The sequence below is a fragment of the Lampetra fluviatilis genome, chromosome 39, assembly GCF_964198595.1.
Source record: "Lampetra fluviatilis chromosome 39, kcLamFluv1.1, whole genome shotgun sequence".
NCBI lineage: Eukaryota > Metazoa > Chordata > Hyperoartia > Petromyzontiformes > Petromyzontidae > Lampetra > Lampetra fluviatilis.
Genome location: NC_136313.1, coordinates 3,703,215 through 3,721,843, shown reverse-complemented (window position 1 = coordinate 3,721,843; position 18,629 = coordinate 3,703,215). Strand labels below are relative to the sequence as shown.

The 18,629-nt window shown below is 50.5% G+C and overlaps 1 protein-coding gene across 1 annotated transcript in view; it reads left to right on the top strand.

Annotated features, from left to right (window-relative positions):
- The window catches only part of LOC144946027 (sodium/potassium/calcium exchanger 2-like), a 37,649-nt gene extending 19,273 nt beyond the window's left edge, over positions 1-18,376 (top strand). Inside the window, exons 2-10 of the mRNA XM_078874765.1 lie at positions 1,709-1,768; positions 4,340-4,472; positions 6,650-6,703; positions 8,001-8,075; positions 10,625-10,737; positions 11,756-11,953; positions 13,922-14,011; positions 17,203-17,369; positions 18,059-18,376. Coding sequence (XP_078730891.1) covers positions 1,709-1,768; positions 4,340-4,472; positions 6,650-6,703; positions 8,001-8,075; positions 10,625-10,737; positions 11,756-11,953; positions 13,922-14,011; positions 17,203-17,369; positions 18,059-18,308 — 1,140 coding nt within the window. The 3' untranslated portion in view covers positions 18,309-18,376. The remainder of the gene's footprint in view (positions 1-1,708; positions 1,769-4,339; positions 4,473-6,649; positions 6,704-8,000; positions 8,076-10,624; positions 10,738-11,755; positions 11,954-13,921; positions 14,012-17,202; positions 17,370-18,058) is intronic.
- The last annotated feature ends 253 nt before the right edge of the window (positions 18,377-18,629 follow it).

Genomic DNA, 18,629 nt, shown 5'->3' with positions numbered 1-18,629 from the left:
CGGCCAACACCAGTGACGATTATCTGAACCGGTCCTGGGCCTCTCCTAGGTCGACTCAGCCTTAAATGAGTACCTGGTGCGGTGTGTAAACATCACCACTGGGGAGACAAAGGCGATCGGGCGTGGTGCTGGCCCACCCACCCCCTCGTGTACCATTCTGGCCTTCATAGGTGCTCGCTAACAGCACTTGGCCCTTCAGTCTGTTAAGGCTATACGGGGGATCTTTGTCTTTGTGTTGCCATTACAGTGGTAGTGTTGCGGTTGGCTTCACTACCGCGAGAACGGCAACGACCCAAGTCGACAAACACCAGTGACGATTACATTATCTGAACCGTTTTTGGGCCTCCCGTAGGTCAACTGCAGCGGTGTGTAAACATTACCACTGGGGAGACAAAGGCGGCCGGGCGTGGTTTTGGCCACCTACCCCCTCGTGTGCCGTGCCTGCCTTCAAAGGTGCTCGCTAACAGCACTTGCCGCAACAATGTGTTCAGGCTATACGGGGGATCTTTCTCTTTGTTTTTGTTTGTGTGCCTCGATAGGGCATCTCTCCGTGTTTAATGTGGCGTCTTTTTGCCGCGCCTGTACACCCTAGCTAACGCGGTCCCCGTATTGATATATTTATTTTAGTTTAACCTACCGCTTGCCCCCCCTGTCCTTTTGATTGACACGTGTTTCATTCACCGGCTCCGTGTTCGTGTGCTCCGTGTGGCAGGTGAAATTCATCGTTTCGCATTTACCCAAACCTCGCCATCCACGGGTAGGTCTAGCGCCGTGCCGGCATTGGTAGGAAGTAAATCCAGGTTTTTCAGCCGCCGATTAAACCGCAAGTAAAGCTAGGCGATGCTCTTAGCCCAATCGCCAATAGCTGCACACAGACACACAGACAAACAAAAAATTCAAATGAATTTTGGTTTTTCATTTCATTCGTGTAATGTCCAGCAGCTGTGAGCATAATAAAATATTGAAACTGTTCTGTGATTAACTTCTCTGTAGGTGTGCGGGCTACAGAGCACACAGACTTTAATGTGGATGAGAGGTCACGTGAACGGATCTCAGAGGTAGTTCTGCGGTATCTCCTTCCGCGGGACACTTGGCGATGTGATGCCGAATGCATAATCGGCATGTATATGTATGTATGTTGACATTTTTCCCACTATACGTAGCCAACCGTGCTCATCAGATGCGCGGGGGAAGGACAACAAACTAAACACAAAAAGCACTTTTCATGAAATGCATTTTCAATTTTGATGTAAACGTGCACAGCTCCAGTGGCTTCCTAATATCGAAAGGAAGAGCGTTCCAGACGGCCACAGAAGCGCATCTGAAAGTGCGCGATGCAGTGACCGTCTTTGTTTGATGGCCAGCCAAAAGCCGCTGCTGCTACTGCTGCTGCGAGGATTCCCTGGCTTGACGTCGCTTTTCCAAATCATTGACTCTGTCCCCACGACGACAAGCAGGACACTCACGTGGACGTGGGGATGTTTGGTAGTCACGTCGGCAATGATTTACGACAAAAACGCGAACACACACACACACGGAGACATTAAAATTTCAACGTAAACATCGCTACACTTTTTTCAAGTCCACTTCCACTCCCGGAAGGGAGAGCGTTCCAGACGGCCGTGGAATCGCGACACGGCACCGCGGCCGCGCTCACCGGCTCGGCTTCCGCGAGCTTCATTCGCCGTCGTTGATGTTTTCGCCGCAGGCGAGCGGGAGCTCGTCGGACCCCCTGGACGTGATGAAGACGATGGAGACTCAGCTGGAGGTGGGGCTCGCATCGCGAATGACGCGCCGGGCTGCCGCGCGGCACGGAGCCGGCTCTCAGAGCGCCTGGGTTTCGACTCCCAGGGCCTCTCGCCGAGATAAAGCGCCAAGTTCGCGTGCGTTAGCCGCATCGACGGTCGTGCAACCAGCGGCTGCACAGAAAAACTAATTCCAGCGGTTTATTTTTACTATGAATAGCACAGCTCATTATGGTGGATTGAGAGTGTTGATGCTTTGAAGTGTTATTAATTCATGAGTGGAAGAAAACCCCTCGCAGCATACCGAGCTTGGGATAAATGTGGACCAGGGAAATTTCAAGTTCCTCTATGTGATATTTTTAAGCAACTTCCAGGTTTTTTTCCACGTCAGAGGCATCACGTTGTTCAGACAATGAACCCTTTCCCAGTCCAAGACGTCTGCAAGTTGCAGGGTGGGTCCCCTTGAATCGTAGAACGTGCAAGCGTTTCAGCATTCATTTTATTCAGAGGCATAGTGCCATTGTATTTAAATACATTGTACTCACCGCAGTGAACTGTAGTGACACAACCGCATTCTATGATGCCCTCCTGCATGACCTTGTGGGAGCCTCGGTACCGATAAAGATATTTTATTTTTACTCTTTGGTTCTTTCGGTAAAGTCACGTAGGTATAAAATAAAAGAAATTAAATCAGGACGTTTCGGGCGCAACACAACCTTCCGTCATCAGGTGGGACAACCATGGCAATAAACAATTGCTGAAGCGGGCAAAACTTCAAATCTAGATAGATATTATTTTTTTCCGTCCGGTTCCGACGACGTACACGTACATAATCGGAATAGACTCGGAAGATAAACTGATGACGTATGTCATCGGAACGAGAAAGGGGTTAAGCGTGCTTGGGATTAACGTGCTGGGTTTGTTTATTTAATAGTTTATTTCGTCGCTGCGTAGGCTATTTGCAGCCATGCCGCCACACAGCTCTCCGACGTGCCCAGGTCGTTAGCGCGCAGTTTTATTTATTTTTTGCTGCCACATGACATCCGACGTTTCCGTCCAGAGGAGACCGAATAATCACCTGGAATTGAATTCCTCAAGAAGCTCCCAGCAACAGCGGAGTTAATCGTGGTAAATGATGGCGGAGAAAGGAAAACAACAAACAACCCACGCAGCTCGAGCCCCAGAACGCACGGGGATCGCTGTGCATGGGCCCTGTTGTAACTCTCGGAGCCGCCCCTACTGGACATCCGGGACAATGAGCTTCATAGCTCATCAGATTTCTCCAGGATAAATAAAAAAAACTATTTCTGAGTCGGGTAGGGGGGGGGAGCCTTGAACCTTCCGCTGTCATGCCGTGTGCTCGTAAACCCAGAGTTTAAAATTCAGACGCGGTAAATCCGCAATTGCACGCCCTCTGCGTGCCAGCTCCGCGCAGGCGAAATGCGTTTGGAACGGACCTCCGCTGGCCCAGGTCCACGCGAGTGACGACTATTATGGTAATTGTTGTAATTACGCCGCTTTGTTTGCGCAGGGAAGCATCGCCCAACTCTCAATATTTCATTTTTATCAGGGTCCTGTCACAATCGTCCTGCCACCATTCACTTTTGCGTCTTTCGAGCCGCGATGCCGTAAGGACATGTTGACACTGATCATCGGGGCCCTGCTATGTACGGCGCAGTAAAACCTCACAGAGCCGGAATTCCTGGGCAAGAAAGGATTACCGCAACAAACGTACAAGTCACCACTTTACAAACGACCAAAACAAAAACGGTGTCCACGTGTAAATTAAGCCACACACGCTCACACGCTCACACACGGTGGAAGACGGCTCACATCAGCCGGCCGCAGGAGGTGTCACGTGACCAGTCGTGGCCACAGCCATAGGGACAGCTATACATGACGTGGTGCCCCGGGTGTGGAAATATTTCCCCGGCTCGCCGATTGAAACGGACTCCACCCGTTTGCGTGTCTCTCTCTGTCTCTCTTACTGTCTCTCTGTCTCTCTGTCTCTCTGTCGTCCTCTCCCAATCTGTCATCTCTCTCTGTCTCTGTCTCTCTGTCTTTGTCTCTCTCCCTCTGTCTCTCTCCCTCTGTCTCTCTGTCTCTGTCTCTCTCCCTCTGTCTCTCTGTCTCTGTCTCTCTCCCTCTGTCTCTCTGTCTCTGTCTCTCTCCCTCTGTCTCTCTGTCTCTGTCTCTCTGTCTCTGTCTCTCTCCATCTGTCTCTCTGTTTCTGTATCTCTCCCAATATGTCGTCTCCTCCCTCTGTCTCTGTGTCTCTCCCCCGTCTCTGTCTCTCTCCCTCTGACTCTCTCCCCCGTCTCTGTCTCTCTCCCTTTGACTCTGTCTCTCTGTGTCTCTCCCTCTGTCTCTGTCTCTCTGTCGTCTCTCTCCCCCGTCTCTGTCTCTCTCCCTCTGACTCTGTCTCTCTGTGTCTCTCCCTCTGACTCTGTCTCTCTGTCGTCTCTCTCCCCCGTCTCTGTCTCCCCCTGACTCTGTCTCTCTATCTCTCTCCCTCTGTCTCTGTCTCTCTGTCTTCGTCTCTCCTCCCTCCGCCGTCGTCCCTGTCCCTGCGTGGCGTCCGCCCGCGTGCCCAGGTCGCGGGCTCCGACCGGGCCACTAAGGCGGCGCGCGGCGTGGGGGAGCGGGCGCCGCCGACTCGCGCAAGCAAGATCATGAGGAACAGCCTCTTCCAGCTCATGATCTACTCGCTGGAGCCGCTGGGCGAAGGTGAGCCACGATGCCACGACGAGCCGGTCCTGTTGGCATCTCCCCTCGGTGGCTCGGGGATGTTAACTGCCTCGCCTGGTACACAGGAGGTCGTGGGTTTAATCGCAACCCTGATGCCTGCTGCTGTATATTCAGGCGCCACGATGGCGAGATGTTAACTGCCTCGCCTGGTATACAGGATGTCGTGCGTTCGATCCCAACCCTGACGCCTGATGCTGTATGTTTGGGCGCCACGGTGGCGAGATGTTAACTGCCTCGCCTGGTATACGGGAGGTCGTGGGTTTGATTGCAACACTGACATCTGTATATTTCTAATTTGTGTGTTCTCTCTCTCTCTCTCCCCGTGGTCACGTGGCTTTTTATCCGGATCCATCCGGTTTTCCCCTCCACATTTAGAATCAATGTGCATTTTAGAGTATTTGGCTACTATATATTACCACGTGATAAGCTACTTCGGTTGAGCTATCATTTATGATGGCCAGGTCGCTTCTGAAAAAGAGCTGCATAGGTCAGTGAGCCTTACCTAGTAAAATAGAAACCGTTGAGTGTTTAAATCTTGATTTAAACCTTTCGTGACTGCAGGAATTCATACTCTTTGGTTATTCGGTCAAGTCTCTCTCACCTGAAGACGATTGCTTGTGTTGCGATCGAAACGTCGTGATCTATTATTTTTTATTTACGTAACTTAACCAAAAGACCCAAGAGGACAAGGTGTTTCAAACAGATGGACCCAATTTCAAAGACATAGCGATTTCAAATCGGGTCCATCTCTTTGAAGCACCCTGTATATATACCATTGGAACCTCATTTGCCAGTAACAAAATATGATAATTGGTTTTTTACCCTCTTATCTGGCAACAAAACTGACACCTTTTTTACAAGGAGTTATGTTTGCATTGACCACAATACCTGCAGTCGGAATGCAAACAAAAAACACAACTCTGATAATGTATGCACTGTGAGACATGTGAGACTAGGCTCTAAAGAAAGCTGTCTCGGGTGTGGACCAATCAATTTCAAGGACAGTGCACACATTATCAGAGTTGTGTTTTTTGTTTGCATTATGCCTGCAGGTATTGTGGTCAATGCAAACATGACTCCTCGTAAAAAAAGGTGTCAGTTTTGTTGCCAGATAAAATGGTAAAAAACCAATTAGCACCCTGTATATATAGTTGATATTTTTTTACTTCATTATGGCTCGCCTGTTGTTGCGGCCGCGCACAGGCACAAAGCTCGCCCCGAGAGGAGGGCCTGAAAATTTCGTAAGCGTGCAGAAGTTTAGAATTTTTCCCTCGATGTTACTCGATGTCAGGAGTCAGAGTTATTTCCTGCGCGAGTGAGCACTGGGGGCCCTGTCCGTGTACCGTCGACTGCCCTGCCGAGCCAGCGGTTTCTCATTGCTATGTGACTTCCCTACAAAGTGGTACCTTTTTAATTTTATCGACCCCGGAGGGATGATGGGCTGAATCAACTTCAGGCCCCCCAACCCACCCGACCCCAACCAGGATTTGAACTCGCAACCTTCAACTCACGAGCTGTTCCCTTCCACCGGCTGAGCCACCTTGACAATTTTACGAATTTGCATCAAACATCAATAGAGACGCACACTGGGAATTATCTTGAGAGACAGAACGAGGAACTCGTGGATTAGAGGATATACGCAGCTTAGAGAGCTCACATTTGACTGTTATTAAAAGTACAGCAAAATCGAATGTTGTACTGTACGTCTATGCCCCCAGCATCCGTTCTCCCTCGCACTCTGTCAACCCAGACTGCCTAACGTGATGAAGTATGGTCAAATATCCATCAATGACCCACGTGGCCTGGGAATTCCCTCATCCAGCGGTGAATCGTTCTCTGATCCACGTCTTTCTCTCCGTGCCGCTCGTTGTATCTTCCAAGCGTGCACCTCCTCTCTGCTTCTTAGCACGCTGATCAGATTTGCCTCCGTTTTCTGACCCAGTGTCCACGTTTTCTGGGCTTGAGAGTGTTGGTTTGTGGTTGATGCTTTCGTGTGTTAAGTAATGACCGCAAGATAGACCCCCTGAGTGATACCGAGTTGTGGCTAAATATGGAATTAAGTGATCCGTGTGCCCATGTGACCTGTACAAGGCCGGTCCTTCAGCCGACAAGGATTCTCAGCGGGATGATTGGAAACTCCGGTGCGTGCTTTTCAGAGATTCACGGAGTCGGATCCAACCAGAAGTTCTACGAAACGATCACAAAAGAAGGTAAGAACGACCGTGAGATGCGGCCACATGCACCGGGCATTGACACTCACCCGGTATGGCAATTACACGGCTGCCCTTTTTGCCCAGCAGTGGATTGACATATCGTTTGGGTCTTTCGGTAAAGTCACGTGGATGGTTCAAAGAATCGTCCTGATGACGATCGCTTGTGTTGTGATCGAAACGTCGTAGTTTTTTTTATATTTTCATCAGGATGACGATCGCTTGTGTTGTGATCGAAACGTCGTAGTTTTTTTATATTTTCATCAGGATGACGATCGCTTGTGTTGTGATCGAAACGTCCTAGTTTTTTTGTTTTTTTCTTTGAACCTATCTACGCGACTTTACCGAAAGACCCAAAGAATATGAATTCCTGCAGTCACGAAAGCTTTAAGTCAAGACTCGCCGTTTGCATGTGTGTTGAGCCTCTTTCGCAGCGTACGTGGGCATAGGGATGATAACTGCGCAGTGCTGGGTTTACGATGTTTGGCTGACGACGAAACTAAAAAGGCAATTCACATTCGGCCACGCGCCCCCCCCAGAGTGTAAAGAACGTCTCCTGAGCGCAGGGTCGCGTGGTGAGCCTGGGGGAGCCTGGGGGAGCCGGAGGGAACGGGAGGGAGCGAGCAAAGGGGAAGGCGAGGAAAGGAAGCAGTGAATGGGGAAATCCGAAGGCACGAAGTTGTGACGTAGTAACGACATTGGCAGCTGCGGTGGTGGCACCAGTCGTCAATGTGGGGCCCCAATGTTTGATTTGCGCAATTTGCGGAAGCCAAACGTGACCGCTCTGATTTACAATTAAAATAAAACGCGGCACGTAAATGAAAGCATTTTCATTATAAAACAAATTTAACGGCGTTTTCAATCATTTTTTTTGTTTCTTTGACGCTGTTGTTGAAAACAAATCTCATGCTGGTTGTCAACGGGGTCCCATCTCGGAACTTTGGCCACCGAGGGGGTGGGAGGGGGGGGACAAGGCACCCCCCTGCCCCCCCCCCCCCCCACGCCCGTTGCGCCACTGGGCACGAGGGATAAGAAGGAAGTTTTGTGGAGAGATTTAAAAGCGCAGAGAAAGGGGCCGTGGCAGAGTGAACTGGCGGAGCGAGCTCAGAAGCCGCCGCTCTCTGTTCACCCCGAGCTTCGCGGTCGTGTTTGCAGAAGTCTGCTCAACTATTAAAAAAAAAATTCGTTTATCCGCCGCGTCGATCTCAAAATCCTCACCGACTTTTAGAAATAGTTTTAGAAATAGCAGCAGTGGCGTCTTAGCCATGAACCTGGTGATCGTGCGTCTCCTTGACAGCGCACCTGCAGGAGCAGCTCTACCAGACATCCGAAGCGGCGTTCTCCCCCGCGCAGACCTGCGTGGCCACGGCCGGTACGACGAGGCACTCTCCTTTCTCCGCGTGTGCTCGCTTTCTCCTCTCTCTCCTCTCTCTCCTCCTCCTCTCTCTCCCCTCTCTTCCTCCTCCTCTCTCTCCTCTCATCCTTTCTCTCTCTCTCCTCTCCCCCTCCTCTCTCTCCTTCTCCTCCTCTCTCTCCCCTCTCCTCCTCCCCACTCCTCCACCTCCTCCTCTCTCTCTCTCATCCTTTCTCTCTCTCTCTCTCCTCTTCCTCTCTCTCTCTCACCTCTCCTTTTTTTTACGATCAGTTGAAACAAGAAGATGCTCGGTGTATTCGGCACTTTGCTTCGTTCATCATTTCTTAATTTAAAACATTTTAAATTTTAAATTTAAAAACTTGGCTTTATATAAACCCCCCCCCCCTCTAGCTCACTCTCTCACTCGTTCTCTCGCACTCTCGCTCGCTCTCTCGCTCGCTCTCTCGCTCGCTCTCTCTCTCGCTCTCTCTCTCTCGTTCTGCACGCAGCCCTCCTCTCTCTCCCCTCTCCTCTTCTCTCTCTCCTCTTATCCTCTCTCTCCTCATCCCCTCTCTCCTCTCCTCATCCTCTCTCTCCTCTCCCAGCGTTCTTCTCTGTCTTGTAAAGTTGTAAATGTTGTGAGTTTACTCTCCAACATAACGGTGTGCTGAAGCAATCACTAATTGGCCCTTTTTGTTTACTTAACAACACTTAATCATTGTCTGCGTCGGGTGGTGGTGAGTTCACGACACATTTATATTTGCGCGATCTAACCCCAATAAAAACCTTGATTGATTTTTTTAGTTGCTTTTTTGTGGTGGCTCCTTGCTCCACTTCTAGGGGCCTGCGAAAATCCACTTCTGGTCTTTTAACGCTCTTCACTTAAATGTCTTGAGGTTACTCTCCAAGACAACAACAGTATCAAGATGGTGAATTATTATTCTCGAAAATAATAACAAAACTTGGCTCTACCCTTACCGGTACGAGAACGGTGTTCAGATGTTCAAACATCAAATAGACACGACCGCTCAACCCAAGCTGCTGTTCATGTTTTGATGTCAGCACTGCCTTTGTGCAAGTTCACCTTTTGGCGTTCTCTGGTCTAACACCGGTGAGACAGGGCCATATAAAGGAGTATGTCTCTGGTGTAGGACAATGGGTTTCAAGGACAATGCATTCATTATAATTATCATCAGAGCCATGTTTGTTTGAAAGTTTTATCACAAGCACGTGCAGTTAATGCAGACTTTATGTCTTGCTATAGGTGTCTATTTGGTGTTTGAACATCTTGAAGGGTAAAAAGCCTGGTCTTTGTTCAACAACAGCGGGGGGGGGGGGGGGGACGAGGTGCTGTGATACAATTGCTCACGTTTGATTCCCGTGACACTTTTTATAAAATCGGCTGTCGGGTAGCGGAGGGTTTTACGGCGCACTGATTTTGATGACCTCACCCAGGCAGGAACCAATGAACGAATCGCTTTTGGTGTTCTTTAAACGTGAGACTGGAATGCAATCGCGGCGGCGGCGGTGGCATCATCGGTCATTTTATTTTTCATGAACAAGACGACCTCTCGTGGGATCTACGCAGCGTTTCCCACGAGGACAGGTCTGGCGTTGCCCCGTCATCGCTGGCTGCGTGCAGCACATTTGGTGTTGCTTCTGCAGTGCACTTCATTCGAGAGAGGCGGTGGTGCCCACTTACTCGAGTGCGGTGTCAGAGAACCTGAGCCGGCACTGCTGAGGTTCCGGCTTGTGAACTGGGGGCAGCCGGCCCATCGTCAAAATTTCGGTGGGGTCTCAAGTGCGGTGAATTGTGTGGTCTCAGCCAGGATCACCAAACGATTGCAACTGCCACCCGTTTTTAAAATGTAGTTTTGCACTTATTTTCGCCAAAATTCCAGCTTTGATGAACCTAAATGTTCGTTCCATTGTCACGTGGCAAAACGATTCTCTGTAGCAGTGCACGTGTCCAGCAAGCTGTGCTCAATTCTCAGCCACGGGTATTGTTTAGTCGGGTGACTGTCAGGTCCACGCTTCGCGAATTCGCTTTGTTGCGCCCATTCTTTTTGGACCGCATCCTCCACCGCGCAAAGCGAGGGACACCTGCAATGTAATCGTCCCTCACTTGTAAGCGGCAACTAAATCACACACCTCAAAGTAGAGTCTGTTCTCCTACAACGCCACGTGTTTTCATAACGCGAATTGGCTATAACGCGATGATGAATGTATTAGGGAACGCATTTTTTTTTTACGCGGAATACGAATTGGATATAACGCGATCGAGCGTACGGCCGCCTCGGCGTAGCGTCGCACGAGACAGTGGGATGCTGCTGGATGCTTCCCGGCCTTTATCTGGCGTGCGTGCGCTTCTCACGCCTTATCGAGGACTGAGCCCTCACCCCATATTGCATGCTATGTCGCGATGTTTCCGTTATGCGGTGTCCTTCAGGAACGCAACTCCTGCCGCGTTGAAGGAGAACAGACTGCGGCTGGTAATCCGTATTACGGTCCGTCGCTCCGGCGATTTGTAATCTGGCTTGCGCTCTGCCCAAAACTTCGGCTGCCAGACGGCTGCAGCGGAGCCCCGGAGGCGACGGCCAAGGTGCTGAAGGACGGGGAGTTGAACGCCGCCGCCGATGACAAGACCAACGGGGGCACCGTCCTCGCCGCTGACGGGCAGGTGCGATGCTCTTCCTCCTCCTCGGAGAGAGAGTGAGAGAGAGTGAGAGAGAGTGGGGGTGAGAGAGTGAGAGAGTGGGGGTGAGAGAGTGAGAGAGAGGGGGTGAGAGAGAGAGAGTGGGGGTGAGAGAATGAGAGAGAGGGGGTGAGAGAGAGAGTGAGAGAGAGGGGGTGAGAGAGTGAGAGAGGCGGTGAGAGAGGGAGAGAGTGAGAGAGAGTGGGGGTGAGAGAGAGTGGGGGTGAGAGAGTGAGAGAGAGGGGGTGAGAGAGTGAGAGAGAGAGTAGGGGTGAGAGAGTGAGAGAGGCGGTGAGAGAGGGAGAGAGATAGCGTGTGATAGAGGCACACTTTTTAAACAACTTTTTAGTGCCGCCAGCAGCAACATCACTGGAGGCGATTCTGATACGAAATACCAGCAAACAAATAACAAACACGAAGCATCCACGCGCTGTGGCGCTAAGCTGTGAGTCGCCCGTAAATGGTGATCGCAACTCCGATGGGAAGCGCGCAAGTACACGTGGCGCGACTGCTGTTGATGATAACAAATGTTCTGGTCCTGCTGTTGCTGATGATGATACCATGGATGATGATGATGCTGCTGCCGATGAAGATACCGGTGCCGATGATAATGGTTCTGCTTACTGTAGCTCATGCTGCTGTTGATACTGTGTCCACTACTGATGATGACTATGGCTATCCTGATGATGATGATGATGTGTTGATCATTAATGATGACGATGACTGCGACAACGTCGTGATGATGTTTGATAATTGGCCGATGATTGCGCTGCCGCCGCCGCTGCCGCCGCCGCCGCTGCCGCCGCCGCCGCTGCCGCCGCCGCCGCTGCCGCCGCCGCCGCTGCCGCCGCCGCCGCTGCCGCCGCCGCCGCTGCCGCCGCCGCCGCTGCCGCCGCCGCCGCTGCCGCCGTCGCCGCCGCCGCCGCTGCCGCCGCCGCCGCCGCCGCTGCTGCTGATGACTTCGTCGATGACGCCAGTGACAATCACAGTGGCCGTGTCCCAGCAGCCGGCGGCGGCTTCGGAGGTGGGCACCCTGAGTCGCCGCAAGGCGGACGGGGCGCTGGGCGCAGAGGAGGAGGAGGACTCCGAGATTCCCATGAGCCTCAAGTGGCCGACCACGTGGAGGAAGCGTCTCTCCTATCTCCTGCTGCTGCCCATCGTGCTGCCCCTCTGGGCCACGCTGCCCGACGTCCGCAAGCCGGTGGGGGGAGCGCGTGCGGTGCGGGGGAGCGGCGGTGGAGCGGTTAGCGGCGCGCTGCGCTACGAACCCGGCGGGCCGGGTTCGATTCCTCGCTCACGGCCAACGCCGGCGACGATTATCTCAAACGGTCCCGGGCCTCCCCTAGGTCGACTCAGCCTCTAATGAGTACCTGGTGCGGTGTGCAAACATCGCCACTGGGGAGACAAAGGCGGTCGGGCGTGGTGTTGGCCACCCACTTCCTCGTGTACCGTTCCGGGCCTTCATAGGTGCTCGCTTACAGCACTTGCCCCTCGAGTCTGTTAAGGCTATACGGAGGATCTTTGTCTTTGTTGCCGTTATAGCGGTAGTGTTGCGGTCAGCTACGATTATCTGAACCGGTCATGGGCCTCCCCTAGGTCGACTCAGCCTTAAATTAGTGCCTGTTGTGGCGTCTAAACATCAGCACAGCGGAGACAAAGGCGGCCGGGCGTGGTGCTGGCCACCCACCCCTCTCGTGCGCCGTGTCGGCCTTCATAGGTGCCCGCTAACAGCACTTGCCCCAACAGTCTGTTCAGGCTATAGGGGGGAGTCAGTAGCGTAACGAGCGTGGGGGCAGTGGTTGGCTTCCTTGCCCGCCCCTCCGAGTTGGAGCCCCCTTAACAAACACCATGAGATTTCGATTTAAAGCTTTCGTGACTGCAGGGATTCATATTCTTGGTTCTTTCGGTAAAGTCACGTAGAAGGGAAATAATAAAATAATGATAATAAAATCATTAAATTATCACGACGTTTCGATTGCAACACAAGCAATCATCATCAGGTGTGAAAACCACAGCAAGAAAATTGGAAAAAAGTGGTGGTTTTAAAAAAAATTATTGCTGTGGTTGTCACACTTGATGATGATTGCTTGTGTTGCAATCGAAACGTCGTGATAATTTAATTGGTTTATATTTTTTTATTTTATTATTTCCCTTCTACGTGACTTTACCAAAAGAACCAAGAATATAAACACCATGAGATTTGTTTAAGTGTAAAGGAACATAGACTTGTGTAGCGATGTTATTAGTAAAATAGGAGCCACGATATACAGAGTGCGTCAAAAAAATGTGAACACTTCCGAGAATTTGCAAAAAAAACGCAATTAATGTGCCTCCAAGCTCTGGAGACCACCTGGAGATGATTCCAGGCAATGTGTTGACAATGATGGCGAACAAGTGGAGGCTCTTTAACTTTTTGAAGCTATTAACATTACATTTGCTATAATGCTACAACAGTGTATTATCCGTTCTTTTCCCATTAAAAACGATAGTCCCACGTAAGTGCTAACATGTTTTTGAAGCACCCTGCAAAATAGCCTCGATGCGAGACAAATCGAATATTGAGGCCCCACCTGACCGATTGCCGATGACACTGGTCAACAAAAAAAAAACATTTTTTTCTGGCCTGGACTTTTGCAGCTGTTTTAGACAAATTTCAGGGTGCTGATTCCAAATCTGATCTCAGATTTGCTCTATCACATCATTTTTATGCTATCGGCATACCCCATTTTCATTGACTTTACCCAAAGTTAACTCTGTCACTTATGATTGCAAGTTGTTGCGAGTCAGTGACTGCTTTAGTGTTAAAATATGGTGCTGTATTTTTAGGATAGTGTGTTTATAATATAATTCTATGTAGATATCCACATTTATTTAATATTTTTCTTTTGCAGTTTTTATTGAAAATGCAATATTTGATATCTCAAAAACCTGATGTGATAGACAAAAACTGATGCCAGATTTGGAATCAGCACCCCAAAATTACCTTAAAACCGTTGGAATACCTTATTCCAGAAAAAGTGTGACCAGTGTAATTTCGTCGCTAGACCACTGAGAGGAGTGGGCTGGTCGTGGCGGTGGTGGTGGTGTTGTTGTTGCTGTGTAGTGTTTATTATCCCGCGTGGACAGCGAGCTGTGGCAACCGCGGCGTCTCCCCCCGTGTGCGATTCAGGAGGCCAAAAAGTTCTTCATCATCGCCTTCTTCGGGTCCATCCTCTGGATCGCCATGTTCTCCTACCTGATGGTGTGGTGGGCCCACCAGGTGAGCAACACGTGACGTCGCAGGCAGCGTGACGCACTGTGCAACACTCCGCTGACGGACGTGCGGTCGTGCGTCTATTCATTTAACTTATCCCCCCTCCCTGTGCTCGTTCGCGTTTCCGCTCCTTCTCCCTCGCGGTTCCCCCTCCATTGGAATACACTGCCGCTCCACATCAAACACGCAACTTCACCATCTTTAGTGCCTCCCTTAAGACTCGTTTTGTCAATAGCGTATCCCTCTACTACTTCCTGTTCTCGTCCTTAAAACCGTCACCATACTTCCCCCTTCCTAACCTCATCCCCCTTCCTGCCCACACGTTCCTGTCCCCAACACTCAAACCGCCACCCTTTCCCCCACAATCAGCCAATAACCAACGTACATTTTTTAATACAGTGATCCCTCGTTTATCGCGGTTAATGGGGACCGGAACCCCTCGCGATAGGTGAAAATCCGCGAAGTAGGATTGGCCCCCTAGGAATTTCCGTATATGTGTGTGTGGGTACCAGAATGTTTAAAATATGTATATTTATACTTATATATATATATATTTTACTTAAATCTATTTAATTATAAAACCTTAATATTATACATTCACTCTCTCTCTCTCATACGATACGTATTATGGTCACCAATGACAGTAGTATCTTGAGACTTGACTCCAGTAATGACGACGATGACAATGACGACGATGACAGACCTGTGCAGTTCGATGAACGTGATGATGAATGATGATGATGATGGTGTTACTGCACAGGTATAATGAGGCCTTTAAATAAGTTCGAAAAATCCGCGATGCACTGAGGCCGTGAAACTTGAACCGCGAAGTGGCGAGGGATTACTGTACTCTTAGTTTTTTCAGTAAAGTCACGTAGGTAAAAAAATGAAATTAAAATTAATAAAAAATAAAATAATTAAAATCACGACGTTTCGGAGGCAACACAAGTCTCCGTCATCAGGTGGGACCGTCACAGCCAGATTTGCTGTATCAAGTGATAGCGCTTTTGTCAAAATCCTCGATAGGATGACATTTATTTTGTTTTTCTGTCCGTGCATTTTTCACTTCGCTCCATTGCATTACATTTTACCTTACGGTGTGGAGGCGTAGCTCAGGTGTCCGCGACACGCAAGTGGAACTGCTGAGGTCCTCAGGTTAAATCCGGACTTCAGCCAGCTGCGATTTAACCGAGTTCTCAAGTGTAGTTGAGTATGAATGTTAGACTTCTTTGGCACCGTACGTTGCCAAAACCCTGCTAATTGGAGGTGTGCGGATGGCCACGCTGCTGCATGAAATGATCTTCTCCCAGCCATCCGTGCTGTCGACAACCCTACCCCCTGTTCAATTTCAAGCTGAAGAGTTTAGATTTGTCCCTGCCTCTGACTGACTCCCCCCCCCCTCCCCCCTGGGTTTTTTTCTCTCCATACATTAAATATGCCCACTCTTTCTCTACAGTGGGCACTTAGTCTTGAGATGAAGTCGGATTTCATCATCATCACGGTCCATGGGCAGATAGCCTCTTAGGTGTCCCCTGCACATTTCGTCATCTGTTTCCACTTTCCTCTCTGCCTTGTGCCAATACGCTCAGGCAAGCCATTCTCGATGAGGCCTTTCTTCTATTTCTGGTGAACGTAGTTGGCCTCTGTTGTCCATCCTCTATGTGTCCAAATAGTGACAGGTCTAATTTGAGAAGCTGTGTTAAACCCACATCGTATTGTTTTGCCCTGGTGCTGCACTGCTTTAGCCAGGGCTGTCTAGGTCAGCGACCCGGCACACCACATCCAGTATATACCTCGCGCTATCAATGTGGTGGATACTGGTCACATGCCGCCTGCTCCAGTCTGTACCAGTGACCATGCAAATATTCAGCGAGAAATTAATTCCTGGATAGATGTAAATTTTTCGCGTAAGGAATCGATATTAAAAAAAAAATGATATATATAAATTGTATTAAATTGGTTCACGTGACCGCTTCAGCCACTAGAGGCCGCTACATTCACCAGAATGGCATTTTTTTGTATATTTTCGAATCACGTACGAGACCCTGAATGGTAACAATTTATCACATCATCAGGGAAGCCATTCCTTCGAGACTTAGCCCGTTGGGTTCGTTCATTGATTAATGATCTGTGCCAAATGTAATGCAAATGGAGTGGAGGTGTCAGGTACTTTATTTATGATTAATTGCTCGTTTTAAAGGGGCTAAATATTAATTTAGGCACCTTTTATATATAAAAAACTAAATAAATTAGATGTAGGTTTTCTAGCCGTTGTGAATTTTGAGGTGTTCTGAATTCACAAATGTCTGATTCGCACAAACCCACGACAATTACTTCCACGGTACTCATCTATATAATGTATATATAATATATATTCATCTTATGGCAGGACCCCGAGGTCCCAAATAAACGACAATTTGGCGACTTCGTCCCACCGCGCACATAAACGCCGCGACCCACCTGGCACGGATCATTCTGTTGTCGTGTTGTCCTCGCTGCGCTTGAACGAATGCGCAGAAGAAACAAAACTTGTAAACTTCAATTAGCACATCGTGTAGAGCTCGTCGAGAGGAATAGATTACCATATCGTTCGCCTTCAACAGACATAAAATGACGTCGCAACGCAGTTCATGCAAGAGCTGGGGGCTTCTGGGACCCCGGGGTCCCGCCATGAGGTTCATGTGCAGTTTGGCTTAGAGGTCAGGGGTCAGAACCCAGCACTGCTGAGATCCTGGGTTTGAATCTGAGTTTCCACTGCTATTGCGTATGTCTCTAACATTCTGTCTCCCCATGTCTCTCCATGTATCCCCACGCCTCCCGGTTTCTCTCTGCATCTTTCCATGTCTCCCTGTGTCTCCCCATGTCTCTCCCTGTCACCCCATGTCTCTCCCTGTCACCCCATGTCTCTCCCTCCTTGTGTATCACCGTGTCTCCTCCACACGTCTCCCCACGTTTCTGCACTCCGCGTGTTTCATGTCCCAAAATGTCTTCCCACGTCTCCCCCCCCGCCCCCACCCATGTCTCGTTGTGTCTACCCACGTTGCCCCCCCCCCACCCATGTCTCGTTGTATCTACCCACGTCAACCCCCCGCCCATGTCTCGTTGTGTCTACCCTCGTCTCCCCCCCCCCCGCCCCCACCCATGTCTCGTTGTATCTACCCACGTCGCCACCCCCACCCCCTTGCTGCTGTGACCAGGTCGGTGAGACAATCGGCATCACGGAGGAGATCATGGGGCTCACGATCCTGGCTGCCGGGACGTCCATCCCTGACCTCATCACCAGCGTGATCGTCGCTCGCAAGGGCCTGGGGGACATGGCAGTGTCCAGCTCGGTCGGCAGCAACATCTTCGACATCACCGTCGGGTGAGGCCAATCACCATCATCATCGTCGTCACCGTCGTCACCGTCGTCATCATCGTCACCATCATCATCATCATCGTCGTCACCGTCGTCATCATCATCGTCACCATCATGATCGTCGTCACCATCATCATCGTCATTACCATCACCATCGTCGTCGTCACCGTCGTCATCATCGTCTTCACCATCATCATCATCATCGTCGTCACCGTCGTCATCATCATCGTCACCATCATCATCGTCTTCATCATCATCGTCATCGTCACCATCATCATCGTCGTCACCATCATCATCGTCGTCATTGTTGTCATCATACTACTTCATAATATAATCGCTCACCCTAATTCACGTGGTAAGATACCGATTTTTTTCGTACTATTTTACCACACATTGATTTTCGAAGTCGATCACTGCCGCTTTATCAAGTTTATAAAAACTAAAATTGCGCGCGATAAAAAAGTGTTTGCACATCGCCAACCCTCCCGCTACCGTCTCATGGACAGACGTCTTTGTTTCTCAGTCATTCCGCTTATAACTCGAGAACAGAAAGTCACGCGGCGACGAGCAAACACAATCAAAATTAGCAACAACAACAACAACATCAAAAACATTTTTCCTTTTACAAAACATGCACGCGCGTGCGTGTCTGCGTGCGCAAACCCACGCTCCCCCCCCCCCCCCCCCCCCCACAGCCTTCCCCTGCCGTGGCTCCTCTTTTCGCTGATCAATGGGCTGGCGCCCGTCACCGTCAGCAGCAACGGCCTCTTCTGCGCCATCCTGCTGCTCTTCATGATGCTGGTGCTGGTCATCGGCACCATCGCCGCGTGCCGCTGGCGCATGAGCAAGCTGCTCGGCCTCTCCATGTTCCTGCTCTACTTCGTCTTCCTGGTGCTCAGTGTCCTGCTCGAGTTGCAGGTCCTGTCCTGCCCCATCACCATTTGACGACGTCCCCACCTCCACCCCGCCCCCCCCCCCAACTCACGCCGCCGCCGCCACCGCTACCTCCGGTGGAATCGGTCGTGGATCGGATTCACCGCTGCGCCCTCGCGGAGACGGTGGTGGCAGCTGCGGACTGACACCCACGCAGGGACCACCAACCTCCCCCCCCCCCCCTCCCTGATGATGTCGCGCGTAACTGCGGCGGCGTCGTGGGGAGCGATGTCATTGCTTTGGCCGAGAAGGGTTATCCATCTAGGTGATGTGACGATGTCAGCGCGGGGCGCCCCCCCCCCCCCCCCCCTCGGTTGTTGCGCAAGGTGGCCC